At 34.5% G+C, this 25,859-nt stretch overlaps 3 protein-coding genes across 3 annotated transcripts; 2 read left to right on the forward strand and 1 right to left on the reverse strand.

The window, feature by feature from the left end:
- The first annotated feature begins 11,910 nt into the window (after positions 1 to 11,910).
- On the forward strand, positions 11,911 to 12,969 carry LOC129322115 (uncharacterized). The gene has a single exon (XM_054968184.1). It carries the CDS (start codon positions 11,978 to 11,980, stop codon positions 12,815 to 12,817), a length of 840 nt encoding a protein of 279 aa, XP_054824159.1. The 5' UTR covers positions 11,911 to 11,977; the 3' UTR covers positions 12,818 to 12,969.
- An 847-nt stretch (positions 12,970 to 13,816) lies between these two features.
- LOC129322114 (vacuolar sorting protein 39) lies at positions 13,817 to 22,261 on the reverse strand. Its single transcript, XM_054968183.1, has 13 exons — positions 21,679 to 22,261; positions 20,423 to 21,081; positions 19,983 to 20,194; positions 19,621 to 19,752; positions 19,359 to 19,502; positions 19,002 to 19,114; positions 17,251 to 17,680; positions 16,709 to 17,032; positions 16,177 to 16,398; positions 15,698 to 15,940; positions 15,082 to 15,531; positions 14,563 to 14,661; positions 13,817 to 14,298 (listed from the first exon to the last, which is right to left on the reverse strand). The coding sequence occupies exons 2-13, from the start codon at positions 20,856 to 20,858 to the stop codon at positions 14,095 to 14,097; spliced, it is 3,009 nt and encodes a 1,002-aa protein (XP_054824158.1). The 5' UTR covers positions 20,859 to 21,081; positions 21,679 to 22,261; the 3' UTR covers positions 13,817 to 14,094.
- A 568-nt stretch (positions 22,262 to 22,829) lies between these two features.
- LOC129322822 (protein AE7-like 1) lies at positions 22,830 to 25,229 on the forward strand. The gene is made up of 5 exons (XM_054969230.1): positions 22,830 to 23,032; positions 23,308 to 23,413; positions 23,585 to 23,684; positions 24,520 to 24,565; positions 24,868 to 25,229. Exons 1-5 carry the CDS (start codon positions 22,921 to 22,923, stop codon positions 24,966 to 24,968), a joined length of 465 nt encoding a protein of 154 aa, XP_054825205.1. The 5' UTR covers positions 22,830 to 22,920; the 3' UTR covers positions 24,969 to 25,229.
- Positions 25,230 to 25,859: the final 630 nt, after the last annotated feature.

Consider the following 25,859-nt stretch of genomic DNA (forward strand, 5'->3'; position numbering starts at 1 on the left):
AATGAAGTTTAAAGCTTTGCAGCCTCTACTATCACCATTTACCTCAAAGCTAGCGCCTTTGCTATGTTCACAATTGCCATCCTTGAAGCTCGACGTCTTTATTTCCCTCTCTCTTTATAGCCATCGACCTCGAAGCTCATCCTCTCCATTATCGGTGATGATCTACCTCTTCGTTGGCCTCCCATAATGATTTTACTAACCAAAACACTCATAATGATTTTTCAAATTTCCAAGGCCACTTGTTCAAGCTTCAACATTCTTCCCCAACCATAGAGTGATCATAATGACTTGGGATAGCCGTTTTGTGGATGTTCGGAGTGAAGATGGTGAGGAGGACAAGTTATGCAACCAGCATTTAGAGTGACAATAGTGATAACCTTAGATGTTTGAAGGTCATAGCAACCCATTGTGCTCTCTATTAGTAAGAAAAGCCAATCCACACCATTCATGTTGATGCCTTTCCAGTGTTGACCATGATCTTATTAGTTATCCTATGGATGATGCCTTTTGTAACATCCTGATTTTTATATAATAAAGAAATTGTGGAATTTAAGTTTTGAGGAAAAAATGATAATAATAGGAATTTATATTATTTGAGGTTATTTAGAAATAATATTATGATTAGGTATTTAATTATGAATTTAAAAATTTAAATTTAAAACCACATAAGCAATATTTAGTTAAAATATAATACATAAATAATTTTTTTATGTGTGTGTTAAAAAAAAGAGAAGGTAGAAGGAACAAAAAAAGGGGGTGAAAGGTTGTTGTTTTTAAGTCCCACATTGGTTAGAAGAGGGAAGAGAAGAGGTACCTTCATGTATAAAAAGGAGGGGGTGTGTGCATTAGGAAGCATGAGAGGCTAGGATGCAATTTAGAGAAAATTGCAACTTTTGGCCCAAAAGGTTTGAATAATTAAATTCAAACCTATAGTTTTTTTTAATATAATTTTGGGACTCACAATCCCATTTTTATATTATTTTTCTCTCTTTCTCTCGCGTTGCTCGGTGTTTTCTCGCAAGGGGGGATTATTTTTTTTTTCTTCAGGTATGTTCTAATTTTCCTGTTTAGATTAGCATTTAAAAATTTATTTAATTACAAAATTAATTTTATAGTTATTTTCTAAATAATATTATCTTTCTAGTGATATGATTATTTTGTAGGATAGAGTAAATATTTTGATTAGGATTTTTCTATAGGATAGTTAATCTGATGATATGAAGAATTAAAAATATAGGTTAAAACTCTTAGGGATATAATAAATATTATAGAATATTTTCTTGAGGTTGAAACTCATGTTTAAGAATTTTTGAGTTAAAATCTAGATCTATATGGTTGAATTTATGTGGAATCTGAGATGTAGGGATAAACCTATGATTATTAAATATTTATTTAAGTATGAATAGATATTTTTGAGGTTATAGAAAGTTGATTTGAGGCTTCAGGATAATTTTAAAATTTTTAATTTATTTTTGGACGAATTTTTAGAATATAGAAGGATGAAATTGTGATACTAGAAGTGATTTGAGGATAAAAAAAATAGTTTATTAGGGTGAGAATTTTAGAAAAGAATTTGGGAAGTTAAATGAGGCATAAATCTTAAATTAGTGTTAATATGGATTATAGATCTAAGACTTTCTAACTATTTAAATTAGAGTTATTTATTTTAATGTAAAATTAATATATAGTATTGTGAAATAATTATGTAAATTATATTGACAAAGATAGTGGTGAAAAAGGAGTTGTGAAGGGGAACTTGTTATTCAAGACATAATGTAACCATTATTAATGTGTTGTGATGAGTGTGTTTGTGAATGGTTATGTGTTGTTTTGTTGTTTGGAAAAATTATGAATTATTGAAACTAAATACTGTTATATACTTGTTTGAAATTATTGCCAAGTGGGTTAAAAATTTATTTTTGTTTATCATGATGAGATATTATTGTTCGGATATATTTCCGTTTGGATATTTGAATGATGCATGACTTGTCAGGGTATTTTAATGTATGGTGTTAATGAAAATTTCTGTTTGGTTAATTATTACCACGTGGTAAGCCCTCATTGGACCCAATGAGTGGCGTGTCGCTTGGTCCAACTCACCTTTGGCCGGGTGATTTGGCGTCCGAGCATGGTGAAAGGAGGATATAAGGTGCAGTCATGCAATTAAATACTTGTTCAGTTTGTTTGAAAATATTGTTCGGTTAAATGTTTTGTGTGCCCACTTAGCAATCGCATAATTAGTTACATCCGCATGCATCATTACATATTAATTTTTGGTTACTGGGACTTTTAAGTCTCATTCCCCGTGGTTAATATTTTTACAGGAGCGAGTCCGACCGAGAAAGCACCAGAGGTGTAACTGTGGTGTATGAGACACCATCTTTTATGTTGCCTCTTATTTTAGATTATACAATGTATCTTGTGCCAACTTAGGACATATCTTCTTTGTGAAGCATGTAAACTCTAATCCTTTTTATTAAAAGTATTTATATGACCAAGAGAATTATGTCTGTCCCTCTTGATTTATGATCTGATTTGAATAACATGCTATGAGGATCATTTCTGTCCCTCATGGTTTTAATTGCTTTTTTGAGATATTTTAAGACCTGTGGTATATTGTCTTGGATGTATCATGGTAGAAATTTTTCTACCATGATCAGGGTTCAATGAAAAAAAAAAGATTTGTTGAATTAATAACTTGCGAAAAATCGGTCTGTAAATTTGAGGGTGTTACACCTTTCAAAGTGAACAATATGACCTTTGATTAGCTTCTGTTTCTGAGAACAAACATAGGGGAGAACAAAGACATCAATGCCATCGATCCTTAACCATCTCCTTTATCTCCTTCTCTCTTTATAGTTGTCACCTTCATGCAGTAGTTCCTTCTCTTTCATCTCCACTCTGCCGACCATATGGGACCAGAAGTAGGGAGGGGGAGAGAGAGAGGAGAGAGATAAATTTTAGGAGGAAATTTTTTGACCAGTTGATTGTAAAGTGTAGAGAGAGACAAAAGTTTAGTTCAACTCAACATTTTTGATCAAAATGTAGTCCAACTCAGCAATTTTAATAGTCAACGTGTGATGAGTTAATGTCAAGGTAATGGATACTCTGAATTAATTACTTAAAGGGTGAAAATACTATGTGAAAAATGTTAGGGTACTAGGTGCTTCTCGAAGAAAACATCAAGGATAAAAATGCACCTTTACCTAAAATTTTATCATAAAAAAATTCTTTACCAAACACAAGATGTATATAGATTTTTTTAATGAAAGTTAAAAAACATAATTCTAATAGATTTAAAAAAGGGTTAAGTGCATTTTTTCATCTGTACTTTCTTTCAAGGAGTGATAAGCACCCTATGATAATAAGTAGGGCATTTCTCCTAAACAGATTAGTAAACGAAAGTGGATTTTTGCTTTTTTGAAAAATAATTTAAGAAGAAAAATGCCCCACTTATTAATGCAGGATATCTAGTACTCACCAAAGGAAGAAAACTTCAGGATGCCTAGTGCTCCTAAAAAAAGTTTATGGATAAATTAGCACCAAGGACATGCTACATCAGCAGAAAAAGGCAGAGTTAACGGATCACTAACTTAGGTAGATTTTTCCTCCTCTAGAAAATGATTTTAGAAAAAAAATGTCTCACTTATCAATATAAGGTACTCAACACTCTTCAAAGAAAAGTACAAAAGAAAAATACATTTGAACCCTTTAATATAAAGAGAGTATTTTATATTATTATAACGTTATGTTTTATGCATTTTTTAATATTTAATTTTATTAACTATACTATTAATATAATTTAAGAAAAATTAATTATTTAGTTCTTATAGTTTTGATCCAATTATAACTCAGTCCTTGATTTTTGACTCGTTATAACTTAGTCTTTAAAGTTTTAACTCAATTGTAAATCAATCCTTGAACTTTACCTCTTACAATTTAATTCTTGCAATTTTAACCTTTTAAATATTAGTCTCTATATTTAAAAAAAAATTATAAAGATTAAAAATATTTTAAACTTTAATATTTATAATATTTATAAATGTTAAAAGGATTTAGCAATTTAAGATATTAGTAATAAATTTTAAAATATTTTTAATCTTTATAATTTTATTTTTTAAAATATATGGACTAATATTTAAGAAGTTAAAACTTCAGGAAAACTAAATTTTAAAAGGCAAAGTTCAGGGATTGATTTATAACGGAATCAAAACTTTAGAGACTGAGCTATAGCTAGTCAAAATTTAATAATTGAGTTATAATTGGGTCAAAACTACAGGGACTAAATGATTACTTTTTCCTATAATTTAATATTTTTATAAAAATATTGATATTTATTTTAAATATAAAGTGGGATAATTTCTAAAAAAGAACTCACCAAAAATTTATTCACCCATAAGGACTTAGGATATATTTCAAAAGAAAATCACTTGCTATCAATAATTGTTAAAGGTTAGATGATAAAAATAGCCTTACTAATAACAAGAAAAGGCAAAAATTGTTGTATGTGTGTCAAAAGTGTGCGTGTGTCAAAATCTCACATTGATTAAAAGAAGAAATCTCCTAGTGTATATATACTAAGGAATGAAGTAGGCTAATAAAATGGGCTTGGAGGAGAAGTGGCTTCGCGCATATGAGACAGGCCAACTCAGGGCAATCATAGTTGAAATCAGCCAATTCACTCTCTACGTGTGAGTTCAAGAGGCAATGGGTTCCTTTTACCAGGTTATTTTTACAAAAATAATTAAATAAATAATTATTTTTAACTTACTCGAAAACCTCTAATTTTACTAATTTGAACTTGAAGCCTTAGTAGTTTTTCAGCATTAAACCTCTTCTGAAAACTGATTTTACAAGTTAGTGTTTTGTCTGCCAACGTCTCCAAATAAATTGATTTTGCAAAGTTAATATTTAAACGTTTTGTCTGCCAACGTTTCCAGACAGAGGCTTAAATGAGATTTACGTCTACATAACCCCTAGACAAGTGCTTAAACGTGATTTATGAGAGTGTAACTGAAGCTTTAATTTGATGATTATGAGCCAACGTTCATGTCTCCTTCCTCAGGCTATATATAGCTATGGGTGCGGATAGAACAGGGACCAGCCTCTTGAGTTTTTAAGGCAATTCTCTCCTCCCTCGGCCTTCTATTTGTCTGTTCGTTTGTGTTTACTTTTACTCTTTGCTGTTTTGTTTCCTTGCTCCGCTACAGGAAATGCTTGTTTAATTTTGGAAAATTTCCAGTTTGTCATCTCAGTGTGCCGGAATAGTTTTTAAGGACAGTGTCTTTTTGGGCAAGACTCAAGCAGTTTGAAGTTCGCCATTCACATCTGTCGTCGGTGCTGCCAACAAAAATTGAGCAAGGTCCTTCATTATCAATATTTCATACATGATCTGTTGTTGTCAACATGTTAAAAGATCCTTTGCTATCATCAATATTTCAAACAAGGTCCTTTGGTATCAATATCTCAAATAAAGTCCTTTGGTGTCAATATGTCAAGCAACGTCCTTATGAAAACAAAGTCTTCCACAATATATGAAAATACTCTTTAAGGAAATACAATCTAGATTTCATATATTTGAATATCAAAGTTGCATATCCTAAAAATTATGTCTTCATATCAAAGTTTTATGATGCAATTTTCAAGATATGCAAATTGTGTATCTTGAAAATTATGTTTGTGTCAAATTTTTAGGATTCAATTTTTAAGATATCTAAATTGCATATCCTTAAAATTACATATAATGACAATAATGTCTTGTGTCAAATTTTTGTGATACAATTTTTAGGATATGCAATTTGCATATCCTCAAAATTGCATATTTTCATGATATGCAAATTGCATATCCTAAACATTATATCTTAGTATCAAATTTTTAAATTAAACGCAATTTAGCTTCAGCCATATGTAATTATTCTTTTACTAATGCATGAAATCTTTAAGGAAATGCAATATAACTTTCACATATTCAAAAACATATTTACATATTCAAATCTCATTTATTAATATCTCTTATAGATATCATTGAAAACATGTACAATATTTCTTTTATGATATGTGACCAATTATCAACTGAATGTATTTCTTCCATAAATTCAAATGTCACTTAAACATATTTGAATATCCCTTGTTAATATCCTTCGTAAATACTTTTGAAAGCATATGCAATGTTTCTTCCATAATATGTGACTGTTCTTCAATGTAATGCAATTTTTTTCATATATTTAAATGTCACTTATGTATATTCAAATATCCTTTATTAATATTCCTTATGAATATTTTTGGAAGCATATGTGAAGTTTCTTGATATGCAAGTGATTTTCAATGGAATATAATCTTTTTCTATATATATATATATATATATATATTCAATGTCACTTATGTATATTTGAATATTCCTTATGATATACTTGGAAGCATATGCAATGTTTTTTCCACAATATACGAATGATCTTCAATGAAATGGAATTTTCTTTCATATATTTAAATATGTTTTTTTTGCATATTTTGAAAAAAAAATATCTTGGTGTCAAATTTTACATAGAATGCATTTTCCTTCCTCCAAACCACAATATAAGGCATCCATTAAAAATTTTACTTGGTCCAAAATATATGATATTGGATAGCTTTTATATTTATTTTTCAACTATACCTTTACTTCATTTGTTACTCTTTTAAAAAATATCATACATTAAAATTTAATTATTATTATCAAGGCTTTTTATATAGGGTATTTAATGAAGGTATAAATAGAAAGATGTGGACATTTTTAAGAATTTAAGATTTCAATTAATATTATTCATAAACTATGAATTAGTTAACTACAACTTATATTGTGGTTCGGAGGGAGTATATTTGAATATACTTTTGTATACTATGAAAAAATATATCTTAGTGTCAAAATTTTACATAGAATACACCATATATTTGAATATGCTCTTTCATATTCTAAAAAAAATATCCTGGTGTCAAATTTTTACATAAAATGCACCATATATTTGAACATGTTTTTTACATACTCTAAAAAAATAATCAAGGTATCAAATTTTACATGGAATGCACTTTAAATTCAAACATGCTTTTTGCATATTCTGGAAAAAAAAATCTTGGTGCCAAAATTTTACATGCAGTGCACCTTACATTTGAATACTTTCTCTGGATCATAATATAAGGTATCTTTTAAAAGCCTTACTTGATTCAAAATATTGGGCGTTGAGTAGCTTCTATAATTAATTTTTCAGCTATTTTTGAAAAAAATGTTGCATTAAAATTTTGATTGTCATTATCAAGGTACGTATATATGATATTTAATGAGGGTATAATTTAAAAGATGTAAATTGTTTAAAAAAACTTATATTTCAACTAATTTTTTATAAAAATTGTGAATTAATTATCAATACTCTATATTATAGTTCGAATGGAATATGCTTTTTGTATATTCTAAAAATTATATCATTTTTCATAAAAATATCAATAAATATTCTGAAAATGCATTTAGATATTCTAAAATTTTTCTTATTTTTTATGAAAACAGCAAATAATATTGGGCCATCAGGATCATGAGGCTGATGAATTTGCACTATATCCTTTGCATCTAGTAAATGCACGAGTCCTCTCTCAATTGAGGATACCTTTACAATGCAGCAAATACATGGAGGACCAAAGTTAACAATGATATTATTAACAGAACATAATGTTTGTGCATTCGAATAATAGAGAAGAAGGAATTTACTTACTTCAGGATCATGCTTGTTTACTAGTCGTCTCCTGCTCATTGACATCAAAAGATATATGGTTATGTAAACAATTGTATCGCCAAAAAACAATTATATTCCTAGATCTAGATCAAATTTTTCAGACACAGTGAAAAATGCCAACTATTCTAAATGCTAAAAACGCAAACCAAAAAGGCTGAAAGATACCAACTACTCTAAAAGCTGAAAACAACTTTCAAATGCTTACTCCTGCCCATTATGAAAAGCTGAAAACACTAACAGGATGTGTTGGATTCAAGGGCCAATGAAGGATGATGATGAAGCAAGGAAAGGAAAATAATAATAGCAGCAAAGTCAATGAAGGATATGATTGGAGAGGAAGGAGCGGCAATGATGAATGGAGTAGGGAGCAGCAATCTAATGGACATACTTTAGGCTTTAAGATTCAAAGTAAGCGGTGCATGATTGAGATAAAAATTAAAGAAAGGTAGATGAGAGTCTCCAGTTGCTGACAACCTTACCTTACTTACCGTTGTGTCTATTGTTGTTGGAATCACGATGAGCTAGTCAACATCGTGACAAGAAATCCCATAGGACAAGAGTTGGAGGGGAGAGGGAGGGATATAATTTGGCGAGGATAAAATAATCATTTAACTATTCAAACATTTTATTCTTTTAGTCATTTCATTTAATATCACTTAGTTATTTCTCAAATTTTCGGGCCTTATGGGCTGTAAAATTCTGATAAGATCTTTTAGAAAAAATTTTCCTTGATTCATGTTTTTAGATGGTGGGTTCATTGCTTCCTTCTTTTGCTCAATTCTTTCCAATTTAATTTTTTTTTTCCATAAATTTCCTTCCATACTTTTCCTAAATTTCATAATTCAAAATGGGTCATTGGCTCGTCAACTCTCTCCGTCTCTCTCCTCTTCTCACTTTTGCTTTCCCAACTCTCACTCTCCTCCCAAGACTATATAGAGTGTAAACCATGCTTTCAAGTCTCCTCCCTCACTTTTGCATTTGTATTAGATGCTCATCATTCTGTAGAGCACTGAATGATCATTAGGTCAGGAGCAATTTTAATCTTTCATTTTAGTTGAAAATGATCTCTGTCATTCATTTAAATTAATTTTTAAATATTTTTAATATTATATTTATAAAAATAAAAAATATAAAAAATTTTAATATTAAACATGCACTATTTAGAGTACATTTAAATGGTTAATTTATAAAATTTATAATTTTTTTAATTTTAAATTAGGTCATTTAGATTATACTTGAACTGTTTAGAGTCTATTTGGATAGTCAAATTGAATAATTATAAAATTTTTTAATATTAAATTGAACTATTAAATTAAATTTATATTGGCTAATGAACAGATTTATTAAAATTTTAAATTTTTTCATAGTTTTTATATTAATAAATGTAATATTAAAAATATTTAAAAATTAATTTAAATGAACGGTAAGAATTAATTTAGACTGAAACGAAGGATCAGGGTTGGTCACGCCATGCACCGAATGTAGATCGCTCACTTTTGCTTTCCTAACTCTTATTCTACTTCCAATACTATAGACCACGCTCTCTAGTCTCCTCCCTCGAACTTCTACTCTTCCTCTACTCTTTCCTCTGTTACTCCCAATCAAATCTGCAAAGTTAAAATCTCAATTTCAAATCATAAGAAGTTCCAAAACCTCAACGCTCCTCCATTACCAATTTACCATCGGCTATCAAGAAGAGGGAGCTAATATTGCTGTCTCAATCGTTTAGCATAGATTAACAGTCATAGGGGAAGTGGTGTGACATGGTGAAAATTCTCAATGGCTTTGATTGCAGTTGCTCTACACCACCACTTGCTATACTTGAAATCTAAGACCAACACTTCAACGGTTCAACCACACCGTACAGACCCACTCTTTTAAGCTTGGAAAAGAAGGCTCTCTATTTACTCTTTCCTATTCGTCATGTCTTCTACTTCACAGACCCTAGAAGTTAACAATGAAAGTCAATATCAAACTCTGACACTTCTCTAATGATGTGTTTTGACCTGGAGAGGAGGATTGAGGAGAGAAGGGACCTCCCTCCCATTATATTTTACCAAAAAACATAGTGTAAACTGTAAAGGACGAGTGTCTTTTCTAATTCAATCGCTCTTTTATATTCTATAAAATTTTACCACATGGTTGTTTTTTAAAAAGGGATTCCTCACTATACGGGTAGAACAAAGACAACAAAGAACTCTAATCACTTTTTTCTCATGCCCTTTTGATGTTACACTGTATCCCGATGATGGGACTTGGATCCAATGGATGTTGACAACACTTTTTACATGGAGAGTTGGAAGAGGAAGTTTACATGAAAATTCAACATAGACCCCAAGCTCAAGGCAACATTGGCTTTGCAACCTACAAAAGCCCTGCATAGACATAAAACTTCTCAAGGCATTCTCCTGAGTCCTGAATCAGCGCAAGTATCTAACCTGGATGATTGAGGATTGCAGTCATAAACCTATTTTTCAGCAACATGCATTGTTGGTAAAATTCTCAGTCATGCTACAGATTAGTGAAGACTTGTTAGGTATCTCATTTATCTCATAGGCACTTGTCCTGACATTGCCAATTAAGGCAAGAGCACCGAGAGCCATGTTTGCAAACGGCTAAAAGACTTTGGTTATTACGTTAAACAAGCACTAATTCAAGGAGTGTTCCATCAGTCATAACTTAGATGTTTTGGCTTGTTGTGATGGGTCAAATGTACTAAATGAAGATCTTTTGTACGGAAAGTGACAGTTATAGGTTCATCACTCCATCTCCTGTCAGATGGAAATCTGAAAAGAAATCGACAATGAAATCATTATCTAAAGAAGAGGAATATTGAGCAATGGCATTTATCTTGACAAGAAACATCCGATGATGAACGTGTTGCACATTTCTCAGCTTATTATACTGTATTCTGATAGCAAGTCAACCATTCAAGTAGCTGCAAATCCTACTTTTCATGAACCGAGAAATCACAACAAACGTGACTGACACTTCATCGAGGAATATGTCACCAAACAAGTTATCACTCTTTAATTTGTCCCATTTCAGAGAGTTATAAGCAGATGTGTCCCAAGTCAAGACAATTTTGCCCATTCATTTCAAAAACAAAATCCAAGAGCAAGACTTAATTCCACTATTTTCAGTGTTTCCCCTCAACTATGATTAGCGGAATATATATAAAGAACAAACTCCAAAGAAAAAGCTTGGCAAGTAGAAAGCTGAAAGAAGATATACCAAACTGAAGATAGACTCGGCATCCATGAAATTACTTTTCAAGTCCATAGCAGAAATCTGAGAAAATAGACAAAATGGCAATACAAATATAGAAAACAAATCCAAATAGAAAAGCAGTGAGGCATTAGCAAATAGTCCGGTACACCGTAATTAGATATAGTTAATATCAACTATATCTGATTTATGATCCCGCGAGTGAAGCTAATATCAACTACATTAATCTTTCGACTACGATAGAAGACAAAAACCTGCAGAGAAATCGCCTGTCCTGCTACTTCTCTACGGTCTGGCTGAGCACATCATATCATACCATCCTTATTAAAGAGAATATATTATGATCCACTGCGGAACTCAATGCTGTAGTGTTAAGAAAGCAAGCCGAAATTCATAGAACTTGATGGGACCGAATTTCCGTCTTGCCGCTTCTTAGATTAAAAAAACAAAACCAAAAAAAACAAAACATCAACAATGATAACGTAACTTTGTTCTCGGATTAGTCACTTTCAAATTTTAGTTTTAAAATTGTAAATATCAACAAAAACCATGAACCAGAGCATCACCGAGCAAAATAGGATCAAACTACACGACTTGTGAAACAGGAATTATCTAGCAGTAAGAAAATTGTTCAGAATGGCGTCAACGGGAGTCTTCGATCACATATATCTATTGCCTACACGTCTACAGTGCAAAGAGTGGCTGATCTGAGAAATTTTCCGACAGTTATCAAAGGGAACCGCTTTTAAAAAACGGTTTTTTTTTTTTTTTCCTTTCTTTCTTTTTTCTTCGATTCACCAGCAACCAACTCAATGAAGGCCCACGATATGGCCCAACTTAACCCAGACAAGATAATCATGAAGGGGCTAGACTAGGTCAATTCACAAGCCCAACGCCGCGAATATAAATTGCGTGGCAAACATGCCCTAACAAGGGGAAAAGACTGGGAAATGGAGTCGGCCGCGGCTTCGCTGGGGGGATTCTTGTGAAAAATGGAAGAACAAGATAATGACGAAGAAGATTTAGCCTCATTCAGTTTCCTCTTAAACGATGAGGATAATGAAGAGAAAGTGCTCATAAATGGCCAGCACGCAGAACACAAAGCAAACGAAGGGATGACTATCGCGCAGAACGGTGTCGCGAAGCAGCAACTACTGCAGAAGCATTCCCTCCGTTCGATTAACTCAACGGTCGTGATTCGGCAGCTCCCATCCGAAGGTCTCTCGTTCCAGCTCTGGCCGGCAGCCACTACTTTGGTTTCCCTTCTGGATGGATACCGATGCGACTCTGGTAATAGCCCTCTCACTTCCACCCTCTCGGTATTTTCGGCGGGTGCAAATCGCCGCCCACTAAATATCCTTGAGCTCGGCTCCGGCACCGGCATTGTTGGAATTGTCGCTGCCATCACTCTTGGCGCCAATGTGACGGCCACAGACCTTCCTCACGTTATCCCCAACATTCAATTCAACGCCAACGTGAACGCGGGCGTTTTGGCTTCCAATGGTGGGGCCGTGAACGTGGCGCCACTAAGGTGGGGTCACGCTGATGACGTGGAACTAATCGAGCGGGATTTCGATCTTATTCTGGCATCAGACGTAGTTTATCACGACCACCTGTATGAGCCTCTTCTCCAAACACTGAGTTTGCTACTATTGGGCAATCAGCTGAAGAAGATGATGTTCGTGATGGCCCATTTGAGGAGGTGGAAGAAGGAATCGGTCTTCTTCAAGAAGGCAAGGAAGCTTTTTAATGTTGACGTTTTACACCTGGATAACCCTTGCAGGGGATCCAGGGTTGGAGTCACTGTTTATCGTTTTGTTGGGAAGGGTTAGCTTTTGAAATGCTGCAACATCCTGCTCTCATTTTGGAACCTTTATTACCAAAGAAATCTTGTTTTTGAACTTTTTTTTTTCCCTTCCAGAAAATGTAAAATACAAATGTGCCTCTAAAACATTCAATTCAAATTGACGCAGCGCTTGTCATCTGTAATAATGCATCCGAATGGGCTCATTTTAGGTCCTTTTACAAGGTCCCTTCTTTTCTGATTTTCTCGCATCCGGTTCTGCAGAAAACAACTTAAAACCTACGAAACTTTCTGGACGCAGCATTGCACAAGTAACGGTTTTGCACTTTGTTCTCTTCTTTCTTTTTCGTATTTTTTTATGGACAACAACAACGGTTTTTTTGTCATGCTCCCTCCCCTTGTTTGGCAAAAGGGACCTCCCCTCTCCTCCAACCAAACAGGGAGTTAGTGTGGGGTTAGTGTTGCTTCTTGAGCAAAACCCGCTTGATATTGGAGACAAAAGTGCGGAGATTACACTTGGATTAGTCCGTCTGATCAAGATGGTGCTTATTTTGTTTTTTGTATGAAATATAAAAGCTTTGAAGGTGCACTTCTCTATGGGATCCGAAGGATGATGGATCGTGAAGGAGAGGAAGCCTTCAATGGAAGCTTTTGCCATAACCTGAGGAAAGCTGCTTGTTGTGAAATTCATAGATTTAGTTGTGGAAACCGCGGTACTCGAATTTAGAGCCTTTAGAAAGTTAAAAATTGACTCCGCAGGTGTGACGAGATGAGAACCGTGGGATCCAAAAGATAAAACGAAGTTTCATGTTTCCGGCCTTGCCCTTCAAGAGGCGGGATACGATTCCCTTTCTGTTTGCAAGTGACGACTTGAGTTAGAACAGATTTAAGACAGAAAGAAAAGAAAGAGGGGGGGTGTTTGACACTCACTCTTACAGTAAAAATAAAAAAAATAAACCGTTATTGTGTGGTATAACTCTTCCCACATATTAACCGGAAAGTAGCATAAAGGAGGGGCAAACTCTGCTAACTTTAAATGCTTCAAAATAAATAAATATTGTACATACAACAACCTGAGCCAACATTTACGTCACAAAAGAAAATGAATGAAAGAAAACGCGTCACGCCTTCAACATATCAAACCGCACAATTCAAAGCAAGTGCAAACGAGTACATGCTGATCTCAAGAAAACAAAGTACGCCATTGATTGTAATTCTCCAACCAGCAGGTACTAAGCATAACGACAAGTTCAAAAAAGCAACTAGACCACCGCTTGATATGACTAGACCCTTCAGTACCCATTTCTATATCCGCTTCCTCAGTGATGATCCTTTGGCCACAGCTCTCATGCTCTGAGAATCTCTGAAACAGACAAAGTGCACTAGAGTTTTTCCATTGGGGTAAACTGCAAATACACTAGTCCCTATCTTCTTATGGCAAAGTGAACACATGCTGTCACCGGTTATCTTCACAGTTGCTTTCCTCTGATTATAGAGTTCATCTTTCACCTGTGCAGAGCAAGTTGAACAAAGATGAAAAGACAGAACTATCTAAGAAAACAGAAGCATCTGAATATGCAAGATCATGTGGCTCTGGCGCACTCTCAGAAACAGATCAAGAAAATCAGAAAGAGATAACACAAAAATGGAGCCACTAACACGTCTGTGTGTGTGCTGGATGCGTTACAAGTTTCAATTATATCCCTCAACAATACCAATTTCACCTAATATTATATTACATAAATGGAACTTTGTATCTTCACGGATGCATACCTGAAGGTTCTCGCTTTGTCTCAAGCTCTTGATCACCGAGTAATTACGGTACATTTCACTAGATTTTCGCATAAGAGGTCCCAGAAATGGACGCAAGTTCTGCAGGCAACAGATATGGTTACATAACTTTATGAAACTGAAGCAATCCAATCATGTTAGACAAGAAGGTATTTTCTCTTGACACACAGGAAAAAAACAACGAATGGAAACATGCGATGGGTGGTCCAGCTGTGGAAGAGCAAAAATAACCAGGCAGACATGATAGTTTCATTCATAGATTTGATGAATGGTCATGACTAAGAAGTGGAGGGAAAAGGATGATAAAAAAAAAATGGAGACCCCTCTCCCGTTTTGTTAGCTTCCCTTTGGTGTTCTCACTCAACAAGCCAAATCTACCCTGGTTATGCACCAAAACCAACTTGCATGAAATATTTAGTCTATGACTGCCTCTCCCCAAATCCCCGAAAATGAAAAAAGGACCGTTTGAAATTTAACTACTCAATAACATAAAATTAATACCTGTAGTTTAGTTTCTCTTGGTAGAAGTTTGAGGGCCTGAGCTCCATTTATTCTATCCCATCTGCGGCTCAACAAATCAAGGACTTCATCAAGCATGATGGCACTGCCACCTTCCTCACTAATTTCATCCGGATCACCATCGCTCCGGCTACTATCAGTGCTGCTCAAACTAACTTTTGTGTCCTCAGCACCTTCTATTGCCGCAATCTTTTTATTTCCTCGGCCTGCTTTAGATTTTACTGATGTCATAGGGCCAACCTTTGGAATGCTTGTATTCTGGAGAGATAATAGATTCATGATTCTCTTTTCAAAACTGTTGGTTGTCCTTTGTGGATTTAAATAGATTTTCAGAAGAGATAGGTATATGTTGCTGGGAGATTTTCCTGAAGGGTGATTTGTTGAATCATATACTCGATCACAATAAGATAATGCTGATTCTGGAACATGAAGCTACAAATGAAGAGATAGTTAGTTATTTCCATAATATTCGAAAGTAAATGAAATATATCACCAGTACTTGCACACAAATGAAAGAACCAAAATGCATTATGATTATTTATCAGAAATAACTACCACACTGAACTACCCACGCACAGAGGACTATACACATTGATACCTTATGTACATATAAAGACAGTGCCAATTCATGTTGGTTCATTTTTCCCAACAATATAGCACGCTCCTCATACAGAGCATCTGGTGGAAGACGTTTCAATAGAGCTTCTGGATTGTATCCTGATATACTCTCTAAAGCAGACAATAATTTCTTCCTTGTTGGGGAGAAAGCTTTCTCATCCCATTTCTGTTGAGCACTTAAATCATCATGCCACTCAAGTACTTCAGAAAGATAGATTTGCACCTACATTGCAAAATAAGCTGAGTAAATACTTCTTTTAGACAAAAAATGATGTTATGCATGCTGACCATTAAGCAATCAGTCGTGTATCACCAGCACCAAGTTGTTACAGGTTTTTATGAGCAAATTTTATAGACCTCACCCCTCCTCAATCAAAAGAGTTGGCACTGTAGTAAAACAATAGAAGAAGATGCAAGGAAATGGTGGTCTCATTCATTGAGACGGCAACAAGTCCTAACCATTTCATTTTGCAAATTTCCAGAGACAGCACTCTCATTCATTGCAAGCATGAGTTCCAAGTAGGTAGTCTGCATATTTGGAGAATGTTGCTTCAAATAGGAGTTCACCATATCTGCAGGTATATTTCCAGAGAGAAAGAGCTCTATAGTCTGTGTCGGACAGCTTTCAAGAACAAGCATTGAGTACTCCAGGACAAGCATGGGGTCTGAACTACACAGAGGCTGCATCAGAAATCCACCAAATAACAACAGCAGAGTACTTCATTTTCATGACAAATATATATCCAAATTAAAAACTATATTTTAAAAGGATTTGGAGTTGAATACAAACTGTACACATTAGGTGACAAGTCTTTCTAGTTAATCTCCCAAGTAACTGCAGAAACAATGTTATCCAACAAAACTAGATGCTATTGGAGGAAGATATCTGAATTAGCCATGCAATAGTGAAGAAGAGAGATTTCAATCATCACAATCTTAATAAAATGACAAAACTATGAAATAAATTTATCTTTCAAGTAAACAAAATCACCTTGAGATATTCAATAATTGCCTCAGGCTTTAACTTGTGCGTAACTTCAGATGGGTTTGACTTTGACTCTTCTATCAACTGATGAAGAAGTTCAAGAGCTTCTCGATGCATTGAATTGCACTTGTAAAGTTCTAATAAAGCAACATTACTGTTTCCTTTTTGAAGTACCTCTTCACATATCTTCAAATCACAATAGTTTGGAACTCTCAGTAGTTCTAAAGCAGAGGAAGATTGTCCGGTAAGAAGTAATGCTTGGAGTAGTGCAGTATCCAACAATGAAGCCATTTCCCGAGCCCCTGAACTAACAGGAACACTACCACGCCCCTGAAACCAATAATTTATTATGTCATATGATTTCAATACCAACTATACCAATAAAATATTGTTGGACCACATGATCATTATTTAATAGATGATTCAGGATACTAGATGCCTCAAAGCTTCACCACAAATCCAGAAGAAATTCCTTAATGAAAATCTGATCAGTTTAATATGTATATTTTTTTACACCAACAGAACAAAAAAAGGGCAGATTCCTTTACCTTGTTTGTTTTCTTAAACCTACGACTGTTATAGGATACTAGGTTGTCCCCAACTGCATCTAAAACAACCTCCTCCGTCCCCTCAGAAGTGGCCTTCTCAATAACACTATATCTCTTCTTCTGCAAAAACTTTATGAGAGCCATAAGCATATTATGATTCATCTTTTTGGTTTCAAGCGCTGCATCGGATTCTGATAAAGGTGGTGGTGGTGGGGTTTCCATATCATCTGAAAGGCCTGAAGAACCCCTAGAGAGATATGAAGCATCCAAGCAAATGCCTGCCAACTTGTCAGGCTCAGTAACAATGGTTGTCTTGGGAAGGATAATGGATGGATACAGAGAAAGAACATAAGTTATATCCACTTGAGATGCAAGAAAATGTTCCATTGCCTCCTCATAGCTCCCATTTTCAAAAAGATAGTGAGCATATCTGTAACATGGGGATAAAAGCACATTAACAGCATATTTGCAATAATTGTATAAGCAGCAATTATTGATACACAAAAGACTTACAGACTTTGTAACCTGTACTAGATATAAATACGAAAAAAGAAGAAACTCACACCAAACAAAGTTGTCCTTATCAATAATTTAGGTATCATTAGCTAATTTTAGAAAATCACCGATAAGCATAATACCAGGATGTGTGTGCTTGGCTCAATTGAGAAAATGATCAATTAATTAGTATTTCATACACACTAAAAAACCTATATGAAACAAGTTGAAATCCCCTAACAAAAATCTCAAACAACACTGTTTCAACACAATATAACTATTTAACATATATAATTATTATGACCTGAAAAATGTGGTATTAATTCTTATTTTATTTTATTTTGCATTTACTATTAAATTCAATTATAAGTTATAACTTATGTGATATACTCCCTCTGTTAAAAAGTGCAAGGCATTTTTAATCGGATCTCACGCCCCAACAAAGTAGTCACTTGTCTTCAAACTAACCCTATCTTTTCATATTTACACCTATTTAATAGGGTATTTCGCTCTAAAATAAATATAAAGTGATTTATTTAATAAGAGCGCTTTTAAAAAAAAAGTAATAATTATACCTTGAAAGACTCAAAATGTCTTGCATTTTTAAACATCCAACAAATTAAAAAATGCTTTATATTTTTTACTGGAGGGAGTAGGTAGACATTAATTTCTTTTTTCATCCTCTTAACAATTTTATTTTCTTAAACATTATAAATAATAATCAAAATTATTATAAGTAAAACAATAGTTCAAATTGTTTCCTTCAAAATATAGAAAACTTAGCATCCATTGCATAAGCCACATTCTAGATGACATATCACAATCCAGATTATACATTAAACTTTTCTTCTATCATTTCAAGTCCTTGGATTCTTATCTACAGAGAGTATCCCAACTTAACTAGATTATGAGTAAGCAAAAGGAACATCACTGCACTAGTGGAATAAATATATCAAATATCAGGCCTTTTCCTTTGATTTAAGATAGTCATTATCATTATGATAGCAAGCCAAATCAATGTTAGTTCAATTCTCATATAGAATGTCCTATTCTGTTTCTACTCTAAGAACAACAAAATCTTTCAAATTCAAGAGACAAGATTCAGCAGTTAATATGCAAGACTTAAGGCATAAATACAAACTTGTAATTAAAAAAAAAAAAAAGTTCTTAATGCAAGAGAGTTGGTTCTGCTACAAACATCAGTGCCTTGCCTTGTTTATTTCTTTAACAGGAAGTACCTACTACTGGCAAATCACCTTATATGGATTGAACCCTCCTTTGCAGCACGGAGATTTGAATCTTCAGGTGCAAGGAGTTTGCACAATGACAGAGCTTCTTCAAAGTCGCCAGATGCTGTTAATTGGACAATCTACAACAGACAAGTAAAATACTTAAGTCTTGGTATAACACACAAGTAAGGAGATCAATTGACAAGAATTAAATGTAATAATCAAAGGATGTCTGTGCTATAATCAAATCAATCCGCTAGCACAAAGGAATGATAACTAACTGTAATTAAACAAGTAAAAAGTGATTCACTTCTTCCTCATTTGCACTAGAATCCAAAAATAGGAAGCACAAGCATCTGCATCATATAGCATTATTTACCACACCTGGGCTCCAAGAGGAACAGGGAAGAGTCCGTGAACAGAATTATCTAATGCAAGCATCACTGAATTATTGCTTTGGCGAATATGACGAACATTTCGAATAACAACAGTCTGGATCAGTGGATATGGATCTCGAAGGGATCGAACCTGCAAAATGCAAGTGCTTTAAAGCACATGAATGCACATCTTCCACGGTAAAAGAAATCCAGGAATCATTTTCTTTCTAAGCAAAATGCATATAGTGAAACATCAAATGCTTAGTCACCTCTACAAATCTTGGCAGCAGAGCTATTCCATATGGTTTCCAGATTACAACTTCTGCGGGAGCCTCTGACCAACAAATCCTGCCTTCTGGAAGAAGTTTCCCATTTTGGTCCACAAAGACTCCAATGTTCTCCTAAAAATGCATCAATAGATATCAGCTCCTCTGACTCAAGAATATGAACTATATGTAGTAACAAGAATTGAAATGTTGACCTCAGCATAAACATAAAATCATCTTGATCCATTCATATTGGTAATGCACATTCAAACGTATGAAGCAGACATCCATCCACATTCAGGATTTCCACCAGAAGAGTGACCAGTATGAAATGCCAAGACTACAGCTAATGAAGATGAGAATACCTTTCCAAGAAGAAGTTCCCCCGAAGATAGAGAGACCACTAAAGGCGGCGCTAGTCTACCAGAAGTAAATACCTCAGACAACGCACCATTTGTAGCATTCAGTATGACATATTCTCTTCTAATTCCCAGACATATATTTTCACCACACCAAGACATCGACTTCACCACATCTGGAACACCAAATTCTTTCACATCCACAAAACCTCTACCACCTGAAGAACAACAAGGAAAACATATACAGGCCTAATTTGTTCCCCAAGAAGTTTTCAGCAATGCCAAAAAGAGAGCTGCAATGTTTCAACTATCTTGCAATTGCGTATCAATTCCTCAGTTATTAGAGAAGATGAGCAATAGATGGTGCATGGTCAAACATGTCCCATCGTGGTCATCGTTTAGTAAAGAAAAAAGATAGAGAAACATTGTGGAATAAAAGGAATTACCATCGTGTCTGAAAATACAGACCCTCTTTTGCCTCGCGAAGCATAAGAAACCTCTTCGGTCATCCCAGGAGAACACATTGGCGCCCTTAGCCTTGGTGATGACTGCTATGGTTTCAAAATTAGGAAGACGGTGAAAAGCAATAGATTCGGAAAGTGAAAGAAGCAGTTCCCTGGATTCCAAGACCTCCATTGATAAGATAGGCTTCTTCGCAAAGCCAGTCAAGTTTCTTTCGAGCACGTAGGCTTCCTTCCGCAGCTCCTGAGCGTGTTGATCGGCCGACGGAGACCGATCGGAATCGGACGATTCTGGCGCGTATATTCGGAGGGAGCCATCAGAGCAGCCCAGAAGGAGCTTAGAGCCGTAAGATTCGACAGCTTCGATCTTCGAAGGACAATTATCGAGGAGTTGGAAAGAATCGTAGGCATTGTGCACCATTCCGTCGTCACGTTCTTCCTTCTGATCGAGGAGCACGCAGCAAAAGCTTTGATGGAAACGACAGTGATTACATCCGACGCCGTTTACTGCGTCAACCGGTCGTTTTAGCTCCCCGCTTTATTATCTGCTGAGGAGGGCTAGGGAGGCGGACAAGGACACCTGGCAAAGTATGAACAGCAACAGCACGGCTGGAAAGGGGAAAGTGGCAATTATCAGCCATTCCCTGCAAATGAGTAAAAATTTGTGCATTCAACTTCGCGCATTTTATTTTTTTTTAATCAAATTAAAATAATTAAAACAAGTGTAGAGTAGTTATTATTTTTCACTCACTTAATTAAAATATAAATTAAATAAAATAAATGTAATATGTATAAATAAATGCTAAACTTGGACAAGGACATTTTGTCAGATTCATTTACATAAAATACACGCTCGAGGCTTTTGGTGAAGCGAAAATAACTTAGATATATCAGTGAATGGAAAATTTTGACCATTGATTTATTATCTTAATTTGTTGGACGCAAAAATTCCAATGTTTAACAATGAAGTGATGAACATCACCATCTTCCATGTAGGTAAACACCGCCAATAAGATGATGACATGGTATATTTTGGTTGAAGGGAAGATTCTAATTCTAATTACTCGAATAACACATAGAAGCCAGAATCTTAGTTGTTGACGCTTTTAATTTTTAATAGATGAATTTTTTTATACAATAATAGCTCTGTTTTTTTATATCTATTTACCTTTACTATAGAGCATTTTTTTGAAAAAAATGTTGAGTGCATGAAGTGCTTGGAGGGAGTGATGAGTTTGTACCGCTGTCTTTGAGACTTGGATTTGCCAGACGGTCGGATTAGTTCAACTGTCGTTAGGCCAAAAAAGTGGTCTCCTTCAATCAGTAACCTGTTTTAACAATTGAACTGGTTCAGCCGTTTTGGGGTGGACAGTTTTGGTAGACCCAAGAAAATACCAGAACCCAGAACAGGATTTTGTGTGTCACGGTGGGTCTTTTAAGGGGGTAAATTTGGCATTCAAAAAATTGTAAACCCTTGACTTTCATCTTCATTCAGACGGCAATCGACGTCAGACACTCTCCCGCGCCATCGGCCTTCCACATTCCGTCTTCGTCTTCTTCATAGGTGATCGGTGGCACAGTAGCAAACCAGGAGCGGGAGCTCAAACTCGTCTTCGTCTTCTTCACTCCCCTTAGCAGCGTTGTTCTTCGTCTTTGTCCTTTCCAGTTCTTCACCCTTAGCACAGCAGCGAGTTGTAAGGACCATTTTACATCAATGAAGAATTGTCACCAAACCAGAGAGGCAGAGGAGAGGATGACGAACTAGAGAAACAAATGGAGAGAGTGGAGGAGACGATAGTGCGAGCAAATCTGGAAGTGAATTCTAGACATGAATCTCCGTGATGGTTGGTCAATATATTGAAGCTGTGAAGGGAAAAATGGTTTTCGAATACTGTAGGCATGTGAATGCTTGAATTGGAGACCAGACCACTTGACCAAGATTAAATGAGAAAATTATATCTACCTCTCAGGTGAGGAAATTTATTATTAAAATTTTAAATTTTAAATTTAATTTAATTAAAAATATTAAAAGTTAGGCAACAATTATTTATAAATTATAAAAAATAATAATTGTTGCTCAATTATCAATACTATTAATTATTTTATAATTTAAAATTTAAAAATATTTTATAAATTTTATTAAAATTTTTAATAATAAATTTTTTAATTTTAAATTTAAATATAATTAAAATTTTTTTATATGAAACCTAAATATAATTAAATTAAAGAGGCGGTGGTAACAATTTAATTATTAATATATTGTGATTTTTTTTGTCAAATTAACATTTTGTTTTTTATATATATAAATCTTATTTTATCTAATTATTCAGTTGGACCGAACCGATTGAATTATCAAAACGTATGACCTGTTAATATTTCCGGTTCATTCTTCTATCCGCGGTTTTAAAACATTGGTCTGTACGGAAAGCTCCGGAAGCGGAAGACAGAGTGGAGCTGCTTGAGAGAAAGGAAAGAGTGGCAGGATGACTCTTGGTCTGATCAATGCGAACCCCGTCGTTCATGCGAAAAAGGAGAGAGTAGCTCGCACCGAAGATCCCCTCGCAGATGATGCCGTTGACCCCCTCGAAATTTATGATATCCTCCGTTTATTTTTTCCCTTATTCTTCTTCTTTTTTTCTTAAAGTCTCTTCTTTTCCCCTTTCTTTTCTAGTTTAGATTTACTATTTCTATACACCTGGTGCGTGGGAAATTCGTTGATCGAGCTTCTGGAAATTGAAACTGAGCTTAGAAAAATTGTATTTGACGTGCTATATTCCGTCTTAGTGACATAAGCGAGCACAGTGGTACTTTTGGCTCTGCATTTGTTATTTCTGATGTGCTGGCTGCGATCCTTGACTTTGAATCTGCAAATTTCGTGAGAGATATCAGGGATCCGGAACACCCTTATTCCTTAGAACAACTCAGCGTCCTTTCTGAGGAATCAATCACAGTTGATGACAAATTGGGCCGGATTCTGTGAGTAAACCCCCCTTTTTCTTGTCAAATATTATTTCTCACAGTCTCGTCTAATTCAACATGGAGTCATCTCTGAGCAAATACAATAGCTTGCTGCCTTTTTGGATGCCGTTGAGCTCCATTTGTTTGAGTTTCTTTTGGTTCTTGCTTAATTTCTGTATTTCTGATTAGGATAACTTTTACACCGACTATCCAGCACTGCAGCATGGCAACAGTAATTGGTCTTTGTCTGAGAGTTAAGCTAAAGCACTTTTTCCCTCCTCATTACAAGGTTGGTTCTTGACTCCTCTCTAGATAACCCCTAAATAATGTATAATTCATCGATGGCTTTGCCTTCTATTGTTTAGGAAGCTATGCTGCTTTCGTTTCATGTAAAAAGCAAGGTGAACAAATAATCATGTGTCCTTTGTTTCACTGTTTATAAACTGTTCTAAAGTTGTTTGCACACTGCTATTCCGGAATGGATACTCCCAGCAACTTCAAATGGTCTTACCCTTTAGTGACCCATTTTCATATTCATGGGGTCATATATTCTTTGTTAGAAGGTAACGGCATTCCCTCGGTACCATCTTGAAAGGAAAGGAAAGGAAAAAGCTGTTGCTTCACGTGGACTCGATTTGTTATAAATATATAATTTTGGTCCACCCCTTATACTCGCATTGAAGGGAATTAAATACTTCCTTCCAACTGGGGTAGAATTGTCCGGATTAAGTGCAGTGTATTATTTTTTCTGTCACTCCCAAGGTTGGTAACACCGTCTCTGATATGACTTATTGTTTTTCTATATAATCAGTTCTATAGCATGTTTGGGATCATGGGATGGCGTTGACACCACCCCCAAACACGCTGCAAATTTTCCATTTATCATTGTTGCTGTAAAATACCTATTTTTAATATCTTTCGAATTGATTATAGTTTTCTTGAACTTATTACAAGTCTCCTCTCACTCCCCACCTAGACGCTTTATCTTCTCATGTAAATTTCATTTATCTTCGGTAAAAACTCCCATCTCATTCAGGCCTGTTCCATTTGTTCTAAATTCTAATTGTTCTGCCTGTTTTATATCAGGCTATTTTATGATTCTCTAACTAGGTTACTCGTTGTAGGTGGACATCAAAGTATCTCCAGGATCTCATGCTGATGAAGAATCAGGTGCAAGCTGAACTTTTGATCTTTGAAAAGCATTTACCTTAATTTACGAATGACAACAAAGTTATGCAGTCTTATTCACTCTTCACCATTCCTTCTAGTGGTTCCTAAATGAACAAATTGGAACATGGGAAGAGCCAATGCCATTATTGGTCCTTTATTTTCTGATTAAAAAAATGACCTTTGTTAGTTTTGTGCAAAATTGTGGATGATGATCATGAGTTCCCCTGGCAAGTTTCTCCTAGAATTCCTTCTTCTGGCCATCATGTAACAATTTGATAATTCTGCTTATTGTTTTGGCGCAGTCAATAAGCAGTTAAATGACAAGGAGAGAGTGGCTGCTGCGTTGGAGAATCCCAACCTCCGCCAGCTTGTTGACGAGTGTCTCTACTCTAATGAACTATGAAGTTTTCCATAACCTGCGCGATAATTTACAGGGTGTTTGAAGCTGAAGAATGCCATGATAGCCACTTGTCTCTGGGTGTTAGTTGTTTCTGTCCTCCTCTAAGCCAACCGACTATATAACCCTTGAGTTTGACCTTATATTGTATGTTGTAAATTAAATCAGAAATCATGCTCTGTTTACCATATTTCAGTTATCTTATGTAATATTTTCTGTAATGAACTGATTATTGGCCCTAATACCTGATTGGTATGTCTCGTTCCATGCTTTTGATTTATGAGCTTCGTTGATAGAAAGAGATTAAAAATTAATCGTTGGAAGTATTTTAAAATTCGTCGGTGAGAGATCTAACGAGTGAAAGTGGACTCGGAGATTCTTATATTTTCGGTTGAATTCTTGCCTTGTTAATTAGTTGCTGCTGCTTAATTCTCATGCTTGCAGGCAACTCTATCGCCTCTCTGAGAGACCATTAAGTGTCAATGATTTATTTTATTTTTTATTATAATAAATAAAATAAAAATATCAATGTAAATTATAAAATATTAAAAAAAAGCAAGCTACTCAAAAACCAAAAAATAATGACTAATTTTGAACTCCATGCAAATATAGATAATCACTTAAGTATGAATACTCCCTCTGTCTTGTATATAAAATATTTTTAATTAAATTATACAAACTAATAAAAATTGATTATTTACTTAAAATAAAATTAATATTTTAATTTTGTCTTTAATTATTGTAAATAAAAATAAATTTTTTTAAAATAAATTGTACTTATCTTTTTTCTTTTTTAATGCAATAAGAGTATAATAGTTTATAAAATATGCTTACAGTCTCTTATATTTATGAATAAAAAAATTAAAAAAAATTCTTATACATAGGAATACAAGGAGT

The sequence above is a fragment of the Prosopis cineraria genome, unplaced genomic scaffold (genome assembly GCF_029017545.1).
Source record: "Prosopis cineraria cultivar Desert tree isolate PC_DT_omini unplaced genomic scaffold, ASM2901754v1 PC10, whole genome shotgun sequence".
Lineage (NCBI taxonomy): Eukaryota > Viridiplantae > Streptophyta > Magnoliopsida > Fabales > Fabaceae > Prosopis > Prosopis cineraria.